We start from the raw sequence: 23,612 nt of genomic DNA, 5'->3' as shown, positions 1-23,612 counted from the left end.
GGATTCGATCCCGGGTCTCCAGGACCGTGCCCTGGGCCAAAGGCAGGCGCCAAACCGCTGCGCCACCAGGGATCCCCTCTTCCTGCTATTTCTATGACATAAATATTTCTTTGTTTTTCTTCCTTTTTTGGCTACAGCATCTCTATAATGTTCAGTGCTTCTCTACCCCCACAACCTTCCAGGTTCTAACCTTCATTTTTCTCCTCTCACCTTGGAGAACAAATTTCATAAAAATCAAGGTAAATTTTAGAAATCTTAAAACTTAAGTTGTTATTGAACAAACTTTTTTTCTTTTTTTCCAGCTACATGGAAATGGTCAATTTCTACTCACTCTGGTCTCACAGTTTAAGCACTTGTTTTCCCCAAACTGAATTCTGCTTGCAGATGAAAAATCTAGCAATGTTCTGTAAATATCTGATACCCATTCAGGATCCCTTGAGTTTATTCATTCGTGTATTCCACAAATGTTGGTTGATCATCTACTATGTGCTGAGCACTGTTTTCAGTGTTGATGGTTCAACAGTTAAACATACAAAATCCATACTTTCAGGAAGGAAAAATTCTAGTTTAGGGAGAAAGTAAATAAATAAAAATGTTAATATTAGTTAAAAGTACTTTGAGGAAAAAGGGTAGAGAGTGGCCAATGGCTTTTATTTGGGAAAGAATAGTTAGGGAAGGATTCCTTAACAGGTGATATTTGAATGAGCCCCATGGTTATAAATGGGAAGAGAATAGCTGGCAGAAAGAATAGCAATTCCAAACACCTTGAGGCAGGAATGTGCTTGAAATGTCCAATAAACAGTTAGGTGGTCTATGGGCCTCGATTTCAGTTAGCAAGGGAGAAAATGATATGAAGTGAGCTCAGGGATGAGGTTTATGAAAACACACATCAAAGGATTACTCTTATTACTTCCAAAAGGATAGGCTGCAAAACTTTGAAAGAATCCTAGCAGTGAGACATGTTGAGAAGATGTAATAGTGGACCAAGCAGGACATGACAATGGTTTGGGCTATGGAGGTAGCAGTAGAGTTGGGTGACAGTGGTTTAGACTTATGAGAGTAACAGTAGAGGTGGATAATAGTAATTTGGACCATGGAGGTAGCAGTGGAGATGAATGACAGTGATTGGACCATGGCAGTAGCCAAGGAGGTGGATGATGGTGGTTTGAATTATGAAGGTAGCAGTGGTGGTAGATGATAGTGATTTGGGCCATGAAGGTAGCAGTGGAAGTGGGTCACAATGGTTGGACCATGGCAGGAGCCATGGAGGTGAATAATAGTGGTTCAGGTTATGGAGGTAGCAGTGGCTGTGATGAGAAGTAGACAGTTATAATTCAGATGCAAGGTCATAGAGTTTTTTGGTCATTCAAATATGAGATTTGAGAGGGAGAAAGTGAAGTAATGGATAATTCCAAAGTTTCAAGACTCGGGGTTTGAGTCCTTGGAATGATGAAATTTCATTTTTTTAAAATGATCATGAAAAAGGGAAGAGCACATTTTGGGTAAAGATATCAATAGTTAAGCTTTATACATCTATGAGACATCTTTGTGAGGGGTAATGAATAATTAGCTGAATATAACAATTTAGAATGTAGGTGAAAGGCCCAAGCTGGAGATATAAATTTAGATTTATGCTTCAAATGTGACTCCAGACTTCCCATGGTGTCATCATAATTTCGGTCTTTTCTAGAAAATATCTCTCTAGGAAGCTGACCTAAGTTGGCTGAGACCCAGAGCTAAATTTAAGTTCCCAAAGGTCTATAGTTTTTTCATTGCTGTATCCCTGGAGTTGAAAACAATGTCTGGCATAAGGGAAGAAGACTTGTGGGAGAAAGAAGCATAAAAAAGGACCCCTAAGCTTCCATTTTGGAAAACTGGTTATGCAATTTATTGAAATAGGGAACTAGGAGGAGGAAAAGTTGGGGTGAAGAGAGGATGGAGAAATCATCGGGAACAATGACTTTGAGGTGTCTATGGAGCATTCAAAGGGCTATATGTCAAAGGTATTGGATTAGTGAGTTCAGAGCTGAGAGGAAAGGACAGATTTAGGACTCACATGTATGAAAATGATAATTTTTGTTGTATATAAATATATAAGAACAACCATAAGAAGCATGAGAAGATGCAACCCTATATGGGATGGGAGCTGATACTTTGTCCCACTAATCAGGCTTTGGAAAAATTGATTATCCATTTGCCTACATCATATCTGCCATACAGAAGCAAAAGTTACATTAGTGGGGGAAATCTTCCATTGGTTTCTTAAGAGCATCAATGATATATATAACACAAAGAGGCTGCTGTCTGAGACCTCTTGAAACTTCATCACATCTGAATCCATTCAGATCAACCTATACCTCTCAGGTTCCACAGCCCTGCAATGACACGCCTGTCAGTAGGATTCCAGAACTGCTCCAGCCAGTGAGATCCATCCCAGAAATAGGAAAGCACTGAGTATGATATCAAAAGACTCAGAGATAGGTTTGTTTAGTCCAATAATGTCTTTATAACCCATAGTAACCCCTGGTTATTAATGGTCTTATATTTAAGAAAATGTCTTCCACCTACTCTATAAGATTTCTTTGGAGATCAAGAGAGATAATTGTGGGGGTGCCTAGGTGGCTCTGTCAGTTAAGCATCTGACTCTTGATTTTGGCTCAGGTCATGGCCTCAAGGTTGTGAGATAGAGCCCTGTGTTGCTCAAGATCCTTTCTCTCCCTCTCCCTCTGCCCCTCCCCCACTGTGCACTCCTACACAGTTTTTCTTTCTCTCTAAAAAAAAGAAATAATTGTGCCCACTCTTGTTGTCACTGTGGATAGATAATTTAGGTAACTCTTCTCATGAGGCTCAGCCATCTTTGTGAGCAACTCAGACTTGGTGCATGACCATAAAAACATTTATTCTACTAATAACAACAGAAGTTGGTAGAAAGATGTTCTGCTAAGATGTTCTAACATTCAAATCCAATGTGTGTGTGTGTGTGTGTGTGTGTGTGTGTGTTGGTGGAGGTGATCCCATTCCACCAATGTACAATTTCAAGACACCAACTAAGTGTTCTATAGTTCAGTTCAATTCTGACACTATCTCTCTGAAGATAGCATCAGATCCCACAGGTTAAGGGCTCAGTTTTACAAGGTTGTCCTTTGCCCACATACACAAAACTTCATATGCCAATTGCAAGTCCAGGTTGTTCCCTGTGCTTCTAAACAATTGGCTATAAATCAGAGGTTTCCATGGCTTCCTCCTTGGGTTGATTAATTTGCTAGAATGGCTCACAGAACTCAGAGAAATGTCTTACTTATTAGATTACAGGTCTATTTTAAAAAGATATAACTCAGGGACAGCCAAATAGAAGAGATGCATAGGGCAGAATATGGGGAAGGAGTATGGAGTTTTCATGTCCTCTCCATGTATTCACCAACCCAGAAGCTTTCCAAATTCTGTCCTTTTGGGTTCTTATGAAGGCTTTATTACATAAGCCTTTGACCGTTGGTTATTGAACTCAACTTCCAGCTTCTCTCTCTTCTCCCTGGAGGTAGGAGGTGAGGTGGGGAGCCGGTTGGTTTTACTGGCAACTGACCCCCATCCTTAGGTGACTTTCAAAAGGTACTTCATTAACATACAAAAGACATCATTAGGAAACTTCCAAGGGTTTTAAGAGCTTTATGCCAGAAATGGGGACAAAGACCAAATATGTATTTCTTATTATAAATCACAATATCACACCTGCCCTGCCCACTGTAATTTCAAGGAGACATTCATTTGTACCTTTATTTATATTCACCTCCATTTAGCAACCTTGAGTCTGCTGACCTGCCTAGATCACAGGTCTTGATTAAAGATCAACCAGTTATTTCCATCACCAGTGAAATGACAAATGTGAAACATCTGTTATCTTTTCAATCACTGTTGCTCCTTCTTAGAAACTGCTTACCACAAGGGATCTGAAACCCAAGTTAAGATGCTTTTATGGCCCATTCTGAAGAGATCCAGTAGGTCCTTTTGTAGCCCAGAAGTCCCAGATACATGGCAAATACCTACAGAAGCTTAATCCTCAGAAACAACCAAATTCTACTCTTTGTTCCTATCCCCTGGGTATAAGCTCCCTGAAGTTTCTGGCCAGGAGTTCCCCTAATTCTGACAATGGAAGGGAGGAGGTCCTAAAGACAGTCCCATCAAAACCGCTGAGAAGTCAGTTTTTTATCTTCTTCCCTAGCCCACCCAAAAGTGGCTTCTGACTTGCCTTTAGAACCTAGGGAGACTTTCCTCCAGACTCTAGAGTTGTGGGAGCAGGTCATCAGATCCTACTCTGATCTTGTAACCCGGACCTTCACTCTATCTCATGTCACACAGTTGCAGTGCCTTCCACTGCCTCTCAAAGGTGAGACACCTTCAAGAGCTTCAGCTATAAACCTGTAAAATGCAGCTCCCTAGATCTCACTTTAGATCTATTGAATGAGAATCTTTGTAGATAGGGTCTAGCAATCTGTATCTTAATGCAGCTGGTGCAGCAGCACACTGTGCACTGGCATTTGAAGATCACTGCACTAGAGTAGGTGGGAAAACTACATTATCCATAGATCCAGTGGTGACTACAGAGAACTAAGAGGATGGATGCCTGTTGTAAGAGCTTCACATCTAGATTCCCTAGAGTAAGTCAAGAGAAAGTCATATAGGTACTGCTCTACCCATCTGTGGTGGAAAGCCATCCTTTTTGCTTCCAGACTAGTGCCAGTGGTGGCAAGCTTCCTAAGAATATTGTAGCCCATGAGAAACCTAATCATTGGAATGCCTTCCAGGTTTTGTATGGACCACTGTGGACCATAGTCCCAAAGACACTGTCTGGCAGCACTAGAGACCATGTATTAGATCAGGATTTTACAAGCTGATGGGATCACAGAACAATTTTTAAACCATCATGGCCTGTTAAGTCATCAATAGACTGTCAGGAAATGTGGGTGCACTTAGATTAAAATAAACAGCAAAAATGGGCTCATGTATCAATAATTTGAAGAAATAATCAAAATCTTACTCATATGATTTCTTAAAAAAAACTTTACATTAGAAGAAAAAGCAACCAATTAGGAAGATTAAATAACGTATTTTATTAAGAACAAAAAAATACAAATATGCTGCCAAGCTTAGAGCATTCGGCAGACAGCACAGTCTCAGCTGACAAGTGCAGCCATGTGCTCTTGGCGCTGAGCCTTCTCCTCTCTCTTGCTGGCATGTCCAGGAATGACCGTCACTTCTTAAAAGCATACCACTGCACAATAAAGGAACAATAAAACATGTTAATGCCTTCCATACTTTTTAACAAATGCTTTTCAATGGGGAAATTTTACTAGCACTGTTTTTTTTATACACCACATAAACCAGTCTTTGAGTGCCTGTTGCTCAGTGGTCATAGAAAAGAGAAGAGAGGGCAGTATGGCTAAATCTGGTGGTGATGGTGGTGGTGGTGGTGGTGGTATAAATAGATGAAGGAGCAATGCATTAGAGGGTCATGGAGGGCATAGCTCTACTCTGAGATTCCTGGAGGAGGTAGAATAAACAGCCTCCCCCGAGAGTGCCACAGGGCAGTGAGACTCTGGGGAGAGCTCAGTGTAAGTTAAGGAATGCATGTGAGTTAAGGGTTGGGGGGCTATTCTAGCAAGGCAGTGTGAGTTAAGGAAAGAATTGGAGGGAGAGGGTCAGTGGGCAGGCTGTTAGCTCTCTATGGTGATATCCACTCTCATAAGAGTATAAACTCTTCCTTAAGAAGAATGAGAAGATGGAATTTCCCTTTGGGTCCCTGGAAACTACCAACTTTCGTCGATTCACTCCAGAGTCCCTGGTGGAGATTGAAAAGAGAATTGCTGCCAAGCAGGCAGCAAAGAAAGCAAAAGGTAAGCACAGGGAGCAGAAGGACCAAGAAGAGAAGCCTCGGCCTCAGCTAGACTTGAAGGCTTGCAACCAGCTGCCCAAGTTCTACGGTGAGCTCCCAGCAGAGCTGGTTGGAGAGCCCCTGGAGGATTTGGACCCCTTCTACAGCACACACCGGGTAAGGGTAATTGAATGGGAAGGTTGTTCTCAGCTCTGGGAGAGGAACCTCTGCTCTACTCAGCCTAGGGAGTTCTTCTGCACCTAGGTGATATAGCTGTGAGCTAGACTCAGTTAATGACAAATATATCCAACTTACCTCTTTGACACTATCTTTGCATTTTTATAATATTTATGGTAGAGACTAATCAAACTCAAATCTTCAAAAGCAACAACTGCTATAAAATTTTTAGAAGAAGTTGGCTGTTTTCTTTGATGACCACTGACCTAAGATCTCCAGAGATTTTGGCTGTCTTTGTAAATGGGAAACAGAGATTCTTAGTCTGGGGGTGGGGTGTAGGGTAGGGAAGGGGAACAGAAATCCAGATTATTTAATGAGTGGTCCTCAAAGTATGATCTCAGAACCCCTGGGGTTCCTAAAGCCCTTTTAGTGGGTTCCTCAGGTCACGCACACACTTTCTCTCTCTCATACACACAGTACAAGCAAAAAACTATAAGTCAGTAAAAAAAACTCTTTTGGGTCCTCCATAATTTTTGAGAGTATAAAAGGGTCCTGAAATCAAAATGTTTGAGAACCACTAGTTTAAGTGAGAGTTGTTTTGTGAAATTCCCCTGTTTGTATTGTGTCTTAGATGATCTACACAGCACCCCACCCCCACAAAATGATGTATGCATGTTTGGGAGTTGGGAGGGACAGGAATCAGCCATCCCAAATATTATTGGTAGAGAAAATTAAAAGATACTGGGATGTCTTTCTCCCTCTTCTCATGGGCCAAGAGCCCTCATCTTCCTGGATGCTCAGAAGGAATCACTAGAAGGGGAGACTCAGAAGGTGGAGAGCAGGGCAAAATAGGCAAAATCCCATAACTAGAGATAATCCACTAATCAGAAGAGGAATTTAATGCAGCCAGAACCACCTCCTGCTGCTGCCAGAATCCTGGCCCTGGGCCTGATGCATCGTCAGCCCTAGGTCAGCTGCCTGGTCACTGGGCACTCTCAATGGACTCATCTTAATGCAGTCACTGACAGGGCCTGGGGTCTTGCTAGGAGGGTGAGGATACCCTGATCTCCACTAACTTGGCCCCTCCACTTGGCTCTCCATTGATGGATGCATGGTTCCCAGAGCCCTTCTTGCTCGTAAGCCTGAAATGATACCATTCATGCACAAAACATGATTGTGTGATAATGCATGCTTCTCGCTGCAGGTCCACCTTCTGCTTTGTTTTTTTGTAGACATTTATGGTGCTGGACAAAGGGAGGACCATTTCCCGGTTTAGTGCTACTCGGGCCCTGTGGTTATTCAGTCCTTTCAACCTGATCAGAAGAACAGCCATCAAAGTGTCTGTCCACTCATATCCTTTGCACTGTTGCTTCTTCCATATGATTTCTTTTAAAATCAGGCTTGACCCACTGTATCAAGTACCTTCTTCAGAGGTTAGCAATAGAAGTTTCCTCTAATTGAATTTTGAAACAATGAAATCATTAAATTGAAAGAAAAATGTTTGTGGCTTTAATGTGTCCAACACCTGAAAGCAGTCCCAAGATGGAGGAGGTCCTCATGCAAGCCACGGGTGGGTTTGGGTTCACCTCAACTGAGTCTGGACATACATGTGCATGCACAACCTAAAAAATGTCCTCCTTGTGAATGAGCTTTGCTGATGCACCCAGACACATTCTTACCATGAGGCCTGTTCAGCTCACAACATAATAACCAAAAGAGCCCTGAGGCTTCTTTGGGCACATGAAATAGGCATGGATTGTTACTCTGTGCCCTAGCCATGCTGAGAACTAGCTTTTTTTTGGGGGGGGGTGGGGGGGAAGAGCAGCACCTGCCAAAGGACAAAGAAGACAAACCACAATGGGCCGAGTCTAGATTGTTTCAGTGGCACCACATTGGTCATGGATGCTGCCAATATCCCAAGTGACCCCCAAACTACTAGCAGGTTAAAAAACGTCAGTAGTCCAAAAAATGTTAATAATTTGAGGTTAATACCACTGAATAATATAGCAATGATTAGAGACAAATCAGTCAAATATCTGTATAATTTTAACTGCTTTAGGTAGCTTCAGAATCTGCCTTCAGTTTTTGTTTTATTTTGTTTTATTTTCCAAGGCAAGCCAAACTAGGACAAAAAAGAGACTTTGGCTTGGTTTCCAAGGATCTTCCCTGGTGGCTGTCCAAATTGGAAGTTCCTAATGACAAATTCAGCCCTGGCTTCCAGGAGGTTGATTTGCAAGAACAGCCTTGCCTCAGCTGCCTGACAGATGGTAGCCAGCCTCTTCTTGGGAGGCTCCAGTAAAAGGAGCTCTCTCCTCCAAACTCTGGGGCAGCTTGCTGGATTGCTGGACAGCACTCAGTGAGTTGGTAGCTGGCACAGAGCCATCTCAAAATGAAACTGTGCTGCTCCATGTAGTTGCATTACATTTTCCTTTTACATGTTTTGTCTTTATGGCCAAGCAGTGGGAGTTATATTTTCTTAATTCAATCTTGGGTTTTCTAATCAATAGAAGGATATTTAATGATAATAGTAAACTACCATTTGCTAAATACCTCCTAAGTGTCATCACTGTCATAGGTACAGAAACCTTTGAAGAGGGGATTTGCATCCCCATCTTACAAATAATGAAACTCTTACTCAACGGCACTAAATAAATTGTCCAAGGGTACAGAGCCTGTTAAGAGGTCCAGCCTGCACCCTGCTTAGAACAGTATCAGCAATAAGGAAGTAGACAGTTAATGGAAATGAACTGAGGTAATTTATTCTCTCAGTATGTCATCTCTAGTTGGGTGGTTTTTTTTAAAAATATATATCCAATTACTTAAAATTACAAATAAAGAAAAACAGCAAATATACAAACTCCTCTCCATGCATCCTGGTTGAGTTACATCTTAAATTAGCTTTAAGAAACAGCTAATTAGAAATAAAATCCCTTCAAAGAACTAAGTGACCAGTGAATATTCTTTTCATCTTGAGATATGATGAATCATAATTGCTGGATGGAGTCATAGCTGGACAGAAAAGCTGTTCTATGTCTCCTCCCAAAAGCCTGCATTTATATATTTCAATCTTATGAACTTGGTAGCTCCACTCCCAAAAGATATTCTTTAAGGTATGGAATTCTCAGTGTCCTATGATCAATATTTCACGAAAATTATAATTCTAATCAAATTTGCTATGAATGTTTCCACAAGTAATATTGTATATAATATATTACTTTTAAAGGTTTGTGGAGTTGGAGATATGATTTTAATTTAATCCTTGGGTTGACATCACCCCCCCCCCCATGTGAACACATTTCTTAATTTAATTGCAAGTCAACAGGAAAATGTGGTTTAATTAGCAGAATTTCCCTTTTCAAAATAGATGTGTTCCTAAGTAACTGTAAAACAGGGCACATTAAAGACATTTACAGAAAACTAAAATAGATTTAAATACTTCTGCTCAAACTGAAATTATAAAAGATGAGTGGCTCCCTCTCTCTCTGTAGGTCAAATTTATCTTCAGGCTTTGTTTTTCTTTAGGACGTAATTGTTAGGAATCCAAGCTAGTCCTGAGAAAAATGTCCAGGGGAGAAATTTACCTTTGGGTTTTCTCCTCCAACATTTCTTCCCATCAGTTCACCCCTTTCCACTCACCTTTAGTGTCTCCTTTCCCTTAGGGTAATCCCTTGGCTTAACCTTGAAAATTCTTCTCTCTGGTTAGACAGAGTTCTCTACCCCAGCCTAATTCTATCTGGAATTTTCTGCTTGAGTCAGCATTTTACTTCCATCTGCCTGCCCCCACCATTCTTAGCCAGAGGCCCATTTCCTCAGTGTGTTTGATCTCAGCTAAACTGGGAAAACAATCCAACCCAAACTAATTCCCATGAAAGCTGGTGGCCCTCTATCTATAACTTCCTAGAAATAGTCTCTTTGTCTTTTAGGAAAAGAAGAGACATTTGCTGGATGAAATTTCAGGCTATATTGTATAGTGAAGTGAAGATGTCAGGGCAGAAGGATATTTTGGAGAGGGGATTCTTGTTTCCTTCTATCTTGCTGAGGATTCTGTTAATCTGAGGTCACATCTCAGTACCATAGCTGACTAGCTTGTATGACCTTGGGAAACTTATTTCCAAGCTTTTTCAGCCCATTTTCTTAGCTGCAAAGTATAGATATAGTATTTACCTGCAGGTCCAGTCGTATTAGAAATGGTGTGGATGAAGTGAACTGATCGGTATAGGCACTCCTTAAATGTTAGCAGCTGTTATGTGACAAGACTAAAAAGCTGATCCTAGCTAAAATCTATGAATTTAATGGTTTAGTGTCAAGGTGATCATAGGTGACATCTAAGAAACATAGCAACTCTCAGCTTTTCCTTAACAAAGTCCTCTCAGGTGGTTCAGTTTATTTATTACAGTCACTATTTTGGTCAATTGTGTGGGCATGACCCAAACCGAGCTTCCAGACAGAATCGAGTAAGTAGATTTGCTGTCACTGTTATTCCTGTGCTTCCTCTTTCTGTCCTCTTCTTTTCCTTCATTTGGTAACTTTTTTCTTTTGCTTTTCCTGCTGGTCTCATTTGAGTATTGCACACTTTGCAATGGTTATATATTTCCTTCTCTGTGATTTTCAACTTTGGAGAACTATGGATTACTGGTTCTCAACCTTGGAATCCCTTGGGGGAGATTTTTAAAATATTAGTGCCTGGGTCTCAGTCCCAGAGGGTCCAATTTCATCAGTCTGTGATGGGTGTGGCCAGATAAGCTTCCCCCACTGACTCCCCACATTGACCTGCTAGGCACACAACACATGAACCAACCAAGTTTAGGGACAGCCTGCTTTGAGAGCTAGGAGCAAAACTGAGATAGAAGTAAAAACAAATGGTTCTGGAACATATTCAGAAAATTACCCATGAATAAAGCTGTTTATGTTATCATGGCGCATATACTTCAAAGTGACCTTAACATTCCCGAGCGTATTTTATTTTCCTGGGTTAGCAGATGGAACCTCTGTAGTTTTAGAACATGGAGACTTTCCAAAAACACATGCACTAACACATTCGAGAGAGATGCCCCCAGCTCAGTGAAAGACTGACATGCCTTTGGTACAATAATAGGAACTCTGTAGAACTTTATCTTTTTCTACTTTTTAAATTAAAATGTTTTGCTGATTATAACATTAATACATGCCACAATAGAAAATACAGTTGAACAGCGTAAGTCCACTATATGTGAACTATGTGGGTCCAATTTTACATGGATTTTTAAAAAATAAATACACTACAGTATTTTAAATGTATTTTCTCTTAGGATTTTCTTAGTAGCATTTTCTTTTGCCTAGTTTACTTGTAAGAAGACAGTATATAATGCATATAACATACAAAATATGTGCTAATTGATTATTGATGTTATCAGAAAGGCCTGTCAACAGTAGGCTATTACTAGTTAAGTTCTGGGAGAGTCAAAACTTAACATGTGGATTTTTACTCTATGGGGGGTCAATGCCTTTAACACCTGAGTTGGTTCAAGGATCCACTGTATATTGTATTTCTATTAATAGATTAAAGAAGAATAATCATGTGATCACCTTAATTGATGCTGAAAAATCATTCGATAAAGTTTGATATCTATTTGTAATTAGAAACACCAAGAAAGAAAGGAATAGAAAGAAGGGAAATGCGATGCTCTGACAAAGGGTGGTTACTTTGAAGGATGTAGCAAACATCATGCTTAATTGTGAAACATGGCCAGCTTTCCCTTTGAGACCAGAAACAAAAAGAAAAAAATATGTCTGTTTCATCAGTTCCATTTAACTTTGTAAAGGAGAGCCCAGCCAGCATAGTAAGGCAAGGAAAAGAAAGAAAAGTTAAGAACAAGAAAAGTAGCAAAGATACCATGATTTACAGATAATATAACTGTGTGATGCAACAGCCAATATAATCTAAACTATTAAAGTTAACAAGACAGTATGGCAAGGTAGCTGGGTATAAGTTAATATACATAAATTAATTGCATATCTATATACTAGCAACAAACAGAAAATGACATGGTTTTTTAAAATACCAGTTATGCTGGCATTTTAAAATATCAAGTATCTAGAAGTAAGACTATCAAAATATGAGTAAGATCTCTACAAAGAAAATTATGAAAAATATTGAGTAATATTACAGAAAACCCAATACATGGAGAGAGAGATGTATTAGATTCCTGGAATCAAAGTCACAATATTGTAAGACTCCTCAAGGTGACTAATTTTATGTGAGCCCAATCAAAATCCCAGTAGGCTTGGGTTTTGTTTTTGTTTTTGTATTACTCAACAACCTGACTCTAAAATTTATATAAGAATGCAAATAACAAATTATAGCCTAGACACCGTTGAGGAAGAAAAACAAGGTGGAAGAAGAGAACTGGCCCTACTGGATGTTAGGATGGGCTGTAAAGCTCTAATAATTGAAACTGTGTGCCAGTGGGGTAAGATTAGTCAGACTAGTGGGACAGAATAGTTGGTTCATCAACAGGCCAATGCATATACAAACATTGAATTTGTGCTGAAGGTGGCACCATGGAACACTGCGGAAAGGGCAGTTCTCAATAAATCATGCTAAAGAACTAAGAATATCAGTAGAAAAATAGCTTTGCTCATTACATCATGTGCCCTCCTTAATGCCCATCACCCAGTTACCCCATCCCCCCCCCCACCTCCCCTCCAGCAACCCTCAGTTTATTTCCTATAGTTGAGTCTCTTATAGTTTGTACCCCTCTCTGTTTTTATCTTATTTTATTTTTCTTTCCCTTCCTCTATGCTTATCTGTTTTGTTTCTTAAATTTCACACATGAGTGAAATCATGTGGTGCTTGACTTTCTCTGACTGAGTTATTTCACTTAGCATAATACACTCTAGTTCCACCCACATCTTTGGAAATGGCAAGATTGCATTTTTTATGGCTGAGTAATATTCCAGTGTACATATATACCACATCTTCTTTATCCATTCATCTGTTGGTGGACATCTGGGCTCTTTCTATATTTTGGCTATTGTGGATATTGCTGCTATAAACATTGGGGTGCAGGTGCCCCTTTGAATCACTACTTTTGTATCCTTTGGATAAATGCCTAGTAGTGTAATTGCTGGGTCATAGGATATTTCTATTTTTAATTTTTTGAGAAACCTCCATACTGTTTTCCACAGTACCTGCACCAATTTGCTTTCCCACCAACAGTGTAAGAGAATTTCCCTTTCTCTGCATCCTCACCAACATCTGTTGTTTCCTGCCTTGTTAATGTTCCCCATTCTGACTGGTGTGAGGTGGTATCTCATTGTGGTTTTGATCTGTATTTCCCTGATGATGAGTGATGTTGAGCATTTTTTCATGTGTCTGTTAGACATTTGTATGTCTTTTTTGGAGAAATGTCTGATGAATCACTAAATTCTACCCCAGAAACTAATAATACATTATATGTTAACTAAATTGAATTTAAATTAAAAAAAAGAAAAATTACTTTGAGCATCCAAATTTATGCCAAATACAAGAATCAATTCTGGGTAGATTAATATCTAAATTTCTTTGTGAAAGACCAAAACATAAAGATTTTGGGGGAGGGGTAGAATGACTTAATGACCTCAGTTTAGGTCACCATAGAGGAAAAAACTGATACATTTTAGCATACTAAAATTAAGTATTTCTGCTGTCAGAAGACAACTTTGTAACAGTGAAAAAGCAAGTCTACTGAGTAGAAGATATTTTCCACACATGTACCTAAAAAGTGTTTATATCTGGAAGAATCAGCCCCTACAAATCAATTAGAAACACATCAGAGCAACCAGTTTTGAGATGAGCAAAAAAATTGTAGATTTCACAAAAGCAGAAACCCAAATGGTCAATAAACATAAAAATAGTCTTACTCTTTTTCTTAACCAAGGAAATGTGAATTAAAATTACACTGAGAGATTATCATATACTCATCAGATGGGGAAACTTTTAAATTGTGACAATACCAGTATTAAGAAAGATATGGAGTAACAGAAACTCATATACTGCCAGTGGAAATGTAAATTTGTACAGTCTCTTTGGAAATCAGTGTATATCATCAAATAACAGTGAAGACATACCTATACTGTGATTCCTAATTATACTCTTAGGTACTTATGCTCAGCAGATATATGTATGGGCACCAGGAAATACTTATGAAAAACTTTATGAACACTGCCCATAAAATCCCCTAACTGGAAAGGATCCAAATGTCCAAAATTTGTGAATACATTACACATATCTCTTACCTTCTTAAAATGGGATAATGTACAGCACTGAAAATGAATAAACTCTAGTTCCACAAAATACGGATGAAAAAAGCCAGACACAAAAGATTGCATAAGTATAATTCCATTTACACAAAATTCAAAAACAAACAGAACCTAACTATTTTGTTTAGAGATGCTTACTCAGGAGGTAAAAAATGTAAATAAAACTTTTAGGGCAGAGGAAGGAGGACATAATTGGGAAGGGGTGTATGGGGTGCTTATAACGTTCTATTTAGTGACACAAGTAGTTGTCACAGGGCCACTATGGACTGGATTATGTCCCCCGAAATCCATATATGGAAGCCCTAACCCACATACTATTACTGAAGAAGGAGCCTTTAAGGAGGGCACTTACATGAGGTCAGAAGGGCAGAGTCATGATCCAGTAGAACTGGTGTTCTCCTAAGAAGAGGAACAGAGTCCAGAACTCTCTCTCTCTGCCGTGTGAGGACACAATAAGAAATAAATCCTTAGCAAGCCAAGAAGAGGGTTCTCACCTGGCCAGGAGGCAGCGTCGTCTCCAATTTCCAGCCTCTGGAACTGTGAGAAGTCAATTTCTGTGCCTTAACCACTCAGTCTATGGTATGTTGTGACAGTAGCCCAAGCTAATATACAAGTGTTTGTTTTACAGTGAATTTATGTTTCACGTGCATTTTTATTATGCACATTACATATTGTAATAAATAGCTTAAGAATAAAATCATTTTTTAAAAATCACCATTGCATGAAATGCAGACCACTGAAAAATATAAATCAGAAGAACAGAGTAACTAAGTAGAGAAATCACTCTTGGTATTTTAGCTTATTGTCCTTCCCCCTCTCTCTTAGTCTCTCTCTCTCTCTCTCTCTCTCTCTCTCTACACACACACACACACACACACACACACACACATTTGAAGATCTAATTAGCTTTATCAAATGATTCATGAACTGGGCAGCAGCCCATCTAGCAAGTAGAGGCATTGAGAGGAGTTGTACAAAGGGAAGGTTTTTATAGGTAGGAGAGTGGGGGCAAGAAAGTTATTAGCAAAGGGAAAGGATTCTTCCAGAGGAAGCAGTTTGCTAGGGGAAAAAGCAAGGTCTCATGCAGATTACCTCATCTTTCTTTGAAGGATGAAGAGGACTCAAGTGAGGACAGATTCTTTGGTGCCACCATGGAAAGAACAATTCCCTGACTGACCAGTCAAGGTCACATTTCCAGGGAAGGTTGAAACTGCCAAAAGATTGGGTTTTAAGTCCCCCCATTTGGGAGCTGGGTCTAAGTGGCACCATTTTGGGCCTGTGGTTTTCTTAACTATATATAGGCTGAGATCATATAGCATGTAAAATCTCTATCCTTATTTTGAACTTTTAATGCAAAGCATTTTCTCTCAAAAGTAAGAGTTATTTGGGGATTCTGGTTAAATATGGAAGATAGCATGCATATGTTTTACCCCAACCCTCTCAGAACGCCAATAAAATGACAGCATGGGAAAAGAACGGTATAAATATACAAGAACAAAGAGAAGGAGAAAGAAAAGCACAGAGGACAAAGATGTCATAACAATCTCGGAAGGCCAAAAGAAGGCGGAGGCCTGGCAAATGATTCAGCACATCGGGGCTTGTTAAAGGAGGTGCCTGCAGAGAAGGATAAAAATGACGATCAAGGCATTTACCCCCTAAAACCTCAGAGGCCCTGAAAATGTGGACATGATACAAATAGCAATAAGAAGAAAGAACGTGGGAGTAGAGTATGCTCACTTACTGCTGCTTCTATAATAGCAAGGAGTTAGAGTATTCTTCAAATATAAATCAAGGAATGGAAAATAATTATATTTAATGGTACAAAGGTAAGCATGAAAAGGATATGATTAAGTACAATCAGGTGATGCATAAAATAGAGGGAAAAATAAAAAAAATTGCTGAATGGAATGTAAAGAGATATCATACTACGGGCAATACATTACATGGTTTTAGTTATAATCACGAATTTATACTTATAAAGGCAACTTCTAGAACTAAAGTAAAAACTGTATTTAGAATCATGCACACAAAAAAGCAAATGAAACTTATCAGACATGAAATACTTTTAAAAACTATTAAATATATAACTTAAAGTTATATAAATAAAGATCAGCTGTCATATCAATAAATATGAATTAGACTCATCTGTTTAAAAAATTCACACATATTCATATATAACAAAACATTATCGGGACACCTGACTGGCTCAGTGGTTGAGCGTCTGCCTTTGGCTCAGGGCATAATCCCGGAGTCCTGGGATCGAGTCCCACATCGGGCTTCCTGCATGGAGCCTGCTTCTCCCTCTGCCTACGTCTCTGCCTCTCTCTCTGTGTCTCTCATGAATAAATAAATAAAATCTTTAAAAAAAATGACAAAGCATTATCCCACTTTATGTTGAACAAAAACATACTGCCCCAGGTCTTATGGAAAGTTCAAAATTAAAGAAGGGACAAAGAAGCCAAGGCACACAGGAAGAGAGCAGGAAGTCAGATGTGACTATCAAAGGAGGTGGCACTTAGACCCAAAGTCATTAAGCAGGATAAAAATGACACTTTGAAATGCTAAATGATCCAAAACAGTAACATATATCTTTGCAGTAAGTAATATGGCAACAATGTTCATAAATCAAAAATCAGAAGAGTATGCGGGTAAATAGACAAAAACTTTACAGGTATTGGAAAGTGTAATGAATTTCTTTCAGCCCATGAGAGATCAAGTGTATAGAAAAGTATGTAAAGATATAGATGACTGAATAAATAATAAGGCATATCTGATTAATCTATATTAAGCTATATTCCCTAAAAAATAGAGAATATACCACCATACAAATAGACCAAATATTAAATTACAATAAAATCTCAATAAGCTCCAAAAAGTAAAAAAAAAAAAAAAACGGGAAATATTCTCTGATTAAAAAATTAGAAAAAAAGGCCTTTCCATTTGATAATGTTAAGAACCTTTCAAGTCTTAAATTTTTAAAAAAAATGCTACAAACCAAAATGATAGAATCTCTAGGGAAGAAAAAATTTAAAAAACACTTTAATCAGAACCTATACAGTACAGTTAAAGATATGTTCAGGGGATAATCCATAGGACTGAAGCAGAAAATATTTATTTCAGCACAAAATGAAAAGAATTATTTAAGTACCTAATGTAAAACTAGAAAAAGAACAACAAATGAAAAGAAAACAGGAAGAAGAATTAATAATTTCAAAGAAAACCTTAACAAATTAAGAAATAGAAAAACAGAGGTGCCTGGGTGGCTCAGTTAGTTAAGCATCCAATTCTTGATTTCAGCTCATGTCATGAACTCAGGATCCTGAAATCAAGCCCTACTTTGGCCTCTGCTGTCAGTGCGGAGTCCACTTGGGATTCTTTCTCTCCCTCTGCCCCTCACCCCATTTGTGCTCTCTCTGTTTCTCTCTAAAATAAATAAATAAAATCTTTTGAAAAAATAAATAGAGGGGTGTCTGGGTGGCTCAATCAGTTAAGCATCTGCTTTTGGCTCAGCTCATGATCCCAGGGTCCTGCGATGGAGCCCCACAATGGGCTCCCTGCTCAGTGAGGAACCTGCTTCTCCCTCTGCCTCTACCTGCCACTTCCCCTGCTTGTGCTTGCTCTTGCTCGCTCTCTTTCTCTGTCAAAGAAACAAATAAAATCTTTTAAAAAAAATAGAAAAACAGAAATAATGAATCCAAATGCTGTTAAAAATATATGTGCAAGACCTTTATGCTGAAAGATGACAAACCACTACTGAGAGAAATTTTAAAGTATCAAATAAACTTAGCAATGACTTATGTTTAGGAATTAGACAACTCACTAGCTGTTAAAATGTCAGTGCTGCCCAAATTAATCTATAGATGCAATGAAATCCTAGTGAAAATCCTAGCAGGCCATGTTCTGTAGAAATTGAATAGATTTTGATGATATGGATGAAGCAAAATTTATTTAACTATTATCCTATTGACAGGCATTCATGTTGGCCCTAATCAACATATTGATGATATATCAACATGTTGATTAGGGCCAATCATGATGGCAAAATCCTCATATTTTGCCATCACGATTCTTCGGTGAGTATCCTTCCTCACATACATATCTCTGTACACATAACATGAGTACCTGTGAGGGGTGAATTCTCAGAAGTGGAATTACTGGGTCAAGGAACATATGGTTTTAATTTTTGAGATATTACCAAGTTGTTTTCCAAAGCTGTGCCAATTTCCATTCCCACTATTATTAAATTCATTCTTTATCAGATTTTGTATGAACTGAATTGTTGACAAAACTTCTTTCATAAACACACTTTGAAAAAGATATAAAAGATAAAACAGTCTACCTATACTGTCTCATTTCTAGAAATAATATGTGACGATGTTCTGCATCTTTGGCTCCATGAAAATGATCAGATTCCAGATTTTATTTTTGAAATGCAAACTGATCACAGCCATTGGTTGTTTACTATGCTGGGAACCCAAAGGAAAAGGGTAAATATCCCTGGGATAGTCTGGGGTTGCAAAGATCATGCTGTATATTCTTGAGTTAGAAATGAGATCGCAGCCATCAAGGAATCAGAAGCAGTCCTATCACCGTGTTCTTGATACAGTGTTTTGGACACAAGCAGTTTCCATCCCTTATCTCCCCTCCCAGCTGTTAGAGCTCTCAGAAACATTAGCTTTGCACTGCTACCTACTGGTAAAGATAGGCCCCTGCCTCTCTGCCTGCCTATCTGTCTGCTTATGGGAAGATTTCATATACATATTCATTTTTAAATACCTTCTTGTGCTCAGAAATAAACTAGGGATTCACTGCTGCCAAAGAGGAGAATATATCAGATGGGGCCCCAGCTGGAGATGAAAAGTGCAGAGGGATGTCCCACCATCCCCATGCCCTGAGCTCACAGAGAATCACTGAAGGGGCCCTTTGATGGCTCTAAGACATCCATCACTAACCATACTGATGATCTGGAGAAACATTTTACAAAATATAGCAATTTGGTTGCAGGGAAAAGTGCAGCAGAAAGAGAAATGTTTTCCCATCTGGAAAAGAACACATGAAATGAAACAGAACCTGTGACAAACAGAGGAATGGGTACCTGGCGCTGCAGGCATAAAGGACGGTTTTGTGTCTTTTCAAATGCATATGAATGACATCATATGCACACTTTAGCTGATGCTTTTTAAAAATCAATATTGTGTTTTTGAGATTGATCTAAGTGGACTCATATAGACTTATTCCGTTCATTTTTTACTGCTATATAATATTCCATAAAGGTATTCTGCATTTTCTTCTAAAAAGTCTTAACATTTCTTTCTACATTTAGATAGTTCATCCCCCTAGACTTTAGAGTGTATGCACATGGCTGATATTTTTCTGTATGGATTATCCCAATGCCATTTTTAATGGATCATCATTTTCCAAGTGATTCACTTTACTACCTCTGTCACACACTAGGTTCTCATGCATACTTGGGTCTGTTTCTCCTGGTCATCGATTTGTTACTCTGTCAGTCAACACCACACTGGTCTAAATGCTTGGTAATAAAATTTGACTTGTTTATTAGAACACCACTCCTTATTTACCTTCTTGAAAATTATTACTTCTTCTTTCTCTTTATTTTCCTATATCAATTTAAAGGTCATATTTTCAAGCTTTTTTCTTACGAATCTGTTGAAACTTTGATTGTAAATTAATTTAATTTATTTATTACCACTGGAAGAATCACCACTTATGATATCAAGCTTTCACTCATATCAGCTTGGGATATTTTCCAATTCATACAGGCCTTTTTTATACTCTTCCATAACATTATGTCTTATGTAAAGTTCTTATGTTTCTTATTTCTAGGCACATTATCATTTTGGTCATCCTTTTGAATATCTATTTTTATTGCTACAATATATTAGTATTATTAATGTCTACATACTGGTTTTGTACCCAGCAACCTTGCTGAACTTCTGAACAATTTCAACATTTTTTACAGATTCTCTTGGTACAAGAGAGTTTTCTATTTAAACAGTTATATCATCTGCAAATAATGGTGAACTTGTCTCTTTATGAGTCTTATACCACTTGTTTGTTTTACCTGTCTTATTGAGCTGGCCAGACCTTTAGCACAATGCTGAATTGAAGCTACAATAATGAGCGTATTTCTTTTGCTCTTGATTTTAAAGAGTATACTTCTAATTTTCACTATTATCATGATGACTATAGGATTCTCATAATCAATCTTTATCAAGTCATCGAAATTTCTTTCCACATCTGGTTTGTTAAGAGTGTCATTATGAATTGGTATCAGTTTTTTATCAATATTTCTATTTCATTAAGAATATCATTAGGTCTTTCATCTGTTAATATATAGTAGGTCACATTAATAAATTTTCCAATCTAGTTTTAGTTCCAGCTGCTCATTGCTAGATTCAACTTGTCAGTATTTCATTTGGTCTGTCTTGGTAAATGAGGCTGATTTATAATCTTCCCTCATAAATTGTCCCTTTGGGTTGCTTTTCCACATCTCTGCCTTAGTGTCTTCCTTCTGTATGGTCCTCAGGAACTCCAAATTCTTCCCACTCTGTTTTGCACAGTAATTCAGGTATCTCTCTGCCCTACAATGTTTCTCAGTAAGTTATCCAAAGATCTCTATTAGTCACTAGTCTCTCAGTAGCCTCTAAATCATTTGACAAATACATAAGGAAAAGCAATACAACCATGTTATGCACAGATAATTTAAAAATCTGAAATGTAAGATTGATCATAATTTTCATAGAATTTCTGACTTTTTATGTTCTTAAAAGCAGTGTATATGTTTCAAGGACTGATAGTTCATATTGGCTAACAGTTAATCATGCATAGTCTATCCTAACTAACGTGTTTTATTGTCACCTGACTGTTCCTGTTTACATTTGTTAAACTTACATTTGTCACTGTTAACATTGCATTGCATAATATCACAGGTAAAAAAATGAATCATTTCAAAAATGGTTTGCAGAAATACAACAATGGTGATGAAAATAGAAAAGTAAACTTCACAATATGAAATAAGATTACACATATAAATAATGAATGGACTCTGTCATAAATATAAAGCTTGAATCTGTAAGGTCATGAGACAAGTGGACAATGGATGTGTATAATCTCACAAAAGTAGATAAAAATAAACAAGAAAATAGGCAGCATGACAATGAAAATGGATCATTGAATGTTATTGTATTGAATTGATAAAACTTTTGACCTAATACCCATTTTATTATCTGCTAATAACATTTTCATGAAATAATATTACACAGCTACCAAAACTTATATATTATTTTCCAATAAAGGTTACCAACTTCACTTTTAAACTAGTTGACTCTTTCTAGTACAAATACAAAATTATGCTTTCTAGTACAAACTATCAAAACTTGATGTTAACGGTCGAAAAGATACAAAAACTATAGTGTCCTCATTCCTCCTCAAACAAGTACAACTATACCCTAGCTGGTAAGACATGAAACCAGCTCCCAAATTGATGACAAATATTGTAGTTGGAAAGAAATCAAGAAACAATTGGTGAAATTGCTTTATTGGAACCACTGGATTTCTTATAATACGACTGGCATTTAAAAAGTAATGAGTGTTAAGTATGTAAACAAGCAGACATTTTACTTTACAGTTTAATAAAGCTATGGATATATCAGTTTTCAGTATGCATTCACCATATATGTGAGAGAGAAGTGCTCAATGACTTTTTGTCTTATTTATCATGTAGCTAATTTAGAAAAAAGAGAGATTTCTGGTTTAATTAATTAAAGATTAGCTTAGAAACTTAAAAAATGCATCAATTATCACAGCAGCAGAATAATGATTCACATAGCAGCAGAATGCTATGCTTCTCATAGCACCAGAGTAATGATTCATGAGACCCAAAAGGTAGAAACAACCCAAATGTCCATCAATAGCTGAATGGATAACAAAATGTGATATATCCATTATATAGACAATGGAATATTTTTGGCATTAAAAATGAATGATATTCTGACATATGCTACAACATGGATAGGACCTTAAAATATTATAATGAGTAAAATTAGCCAGACGCAAAAGGAAAAATTATATGACTTGTCTGATTCCACTTACATGAGATACCTAGAATAGGCAAATTTATGGAGAAAGAAAGTAGAAATGAAGCTGCCAGTGAGTAGGGAAGGGTGGAATGGGGAGTACTTTGATGAGTACAGAGTTTCTGTTTGGGATAATAAAGAAGTTCTGGAGATGGATAGTGGTAGTGATTACATAATATTATGAATGTGCTTAATGCCTCTGAATTGCTTACTTAAAATGACGATGGCAGTAAATTTTATATATATGTCACTACAATTGGGGGAAAAAAAGATACATTGAACTGGTATCGAAGAAGCTTCAGCCACGTGGGCAGCAAGGAAAGTCATCACTATACAAATGAAAGATGTTGCTTCCAAATGCACTATATCCGTTATTTGTGGAAAACAATGAGGGTCCATAGCATGCCTTCAGACTCTGAATTGCCTTTGAGGAACACAGTGGAAATTGTGAATACAAACTGACTGTGGCCACTTAGTATGAGTCTTCTCAGCCTACGGGGTTGATATGAAAGTGAGTATAAGATGCTGCTTCCCCACACTGAATGACTCTGACTGGCAAACAGGAAAGGCTTATAGTGTTTTAAAGTAAGGAATAAAATCTTTTAAAATTACCATTTCTGTGAATACACATGCTGTGTGTCTCCATAATACATTCAAGATTTTGAACAGTATGGATCTTTGGCACTGGGGCCTAAACATCAGGATATTTTTTTAATGATTAAACATCATGGATTTCTTAAAACTGAACAGTGGGGCAAATGGCTCCATGGCTGAGAGTTTGACTTTTCTCAATACCCAGTGATTTTTTTCCTCCATCAGGAGTGTCTTTTGCATATTAAAAATCGCATCCGAACACTGCAACAGAACATGAAGAAATACCTTGTGTGCCAAATGCCATCAGAAAGAGGATGTGACTTCATCAGCTACTGTATCCTGAGCTGAGACCTCTAACCCTCCAGCTTCGGGTGGTGCTGAGCCTCAGCTCCAGTGAAACACTCAAAATAGTCTTAACTCTCTCCATAATTTCTGGATCTGCATTTGATCTGAAAAGCCAGAAATATCCGTCAAAGCTTCCCAACAACCTATAATTCTGAGTTAAGATTTTCTAATTTAGAAAACATAAAGAGTTGGGGGGGGGGGTGACCAACAAGATATGGAAGCTGACAGCTCAAGCAGCCAGCCAGCCAGAT

General features: G+C 38.0%; 1 protein-coding gene across 1 annotated transcript in view; it reads left to right on the top strand.

The window, feature by feature from the left end:
- Positions 1-23,612, top strand: part of SCN10A (sodium voltage-gated channel alpha subunit 10) — a 106,973-nt gene that overhangs the window by 11,829 nt on the left and 71,532 nt on the right. The window contains 3 exon segments of the mRNA NM_001003203.1: positions 5,762-6,043; positions 7,276-7,394; positions 10,417-10,497. Of these exon segments, the coding sequence (NP_001003203.1) occupies positions 5,774-6,043; positions 7,276-7,394; positions 10,417-10,497 (470 nt within the window). The 5' untranslated portion in view covers positions 5,762-5,773.

The sequence above is a fragment of the Canis lupus genome, chromosome 23 (assembly GCF_011100685.1).
Source record: "Canis lupus familiaris isolate Mischka breed German Shepherd chromosome 23, alternate assembly UU_Cfam_GSD_1.0, whole genome shotgun sequence".
Classification (NCBI taxonomy): domain Eukaryota; kingdom Metazoa; phylum Chordata; class Mammalia; order Carnivora; family Canidae; genus Canis; species Canis lupus.
This window is presented reverse-complemented; position numbering and strand designations above follow the sequence as displayed.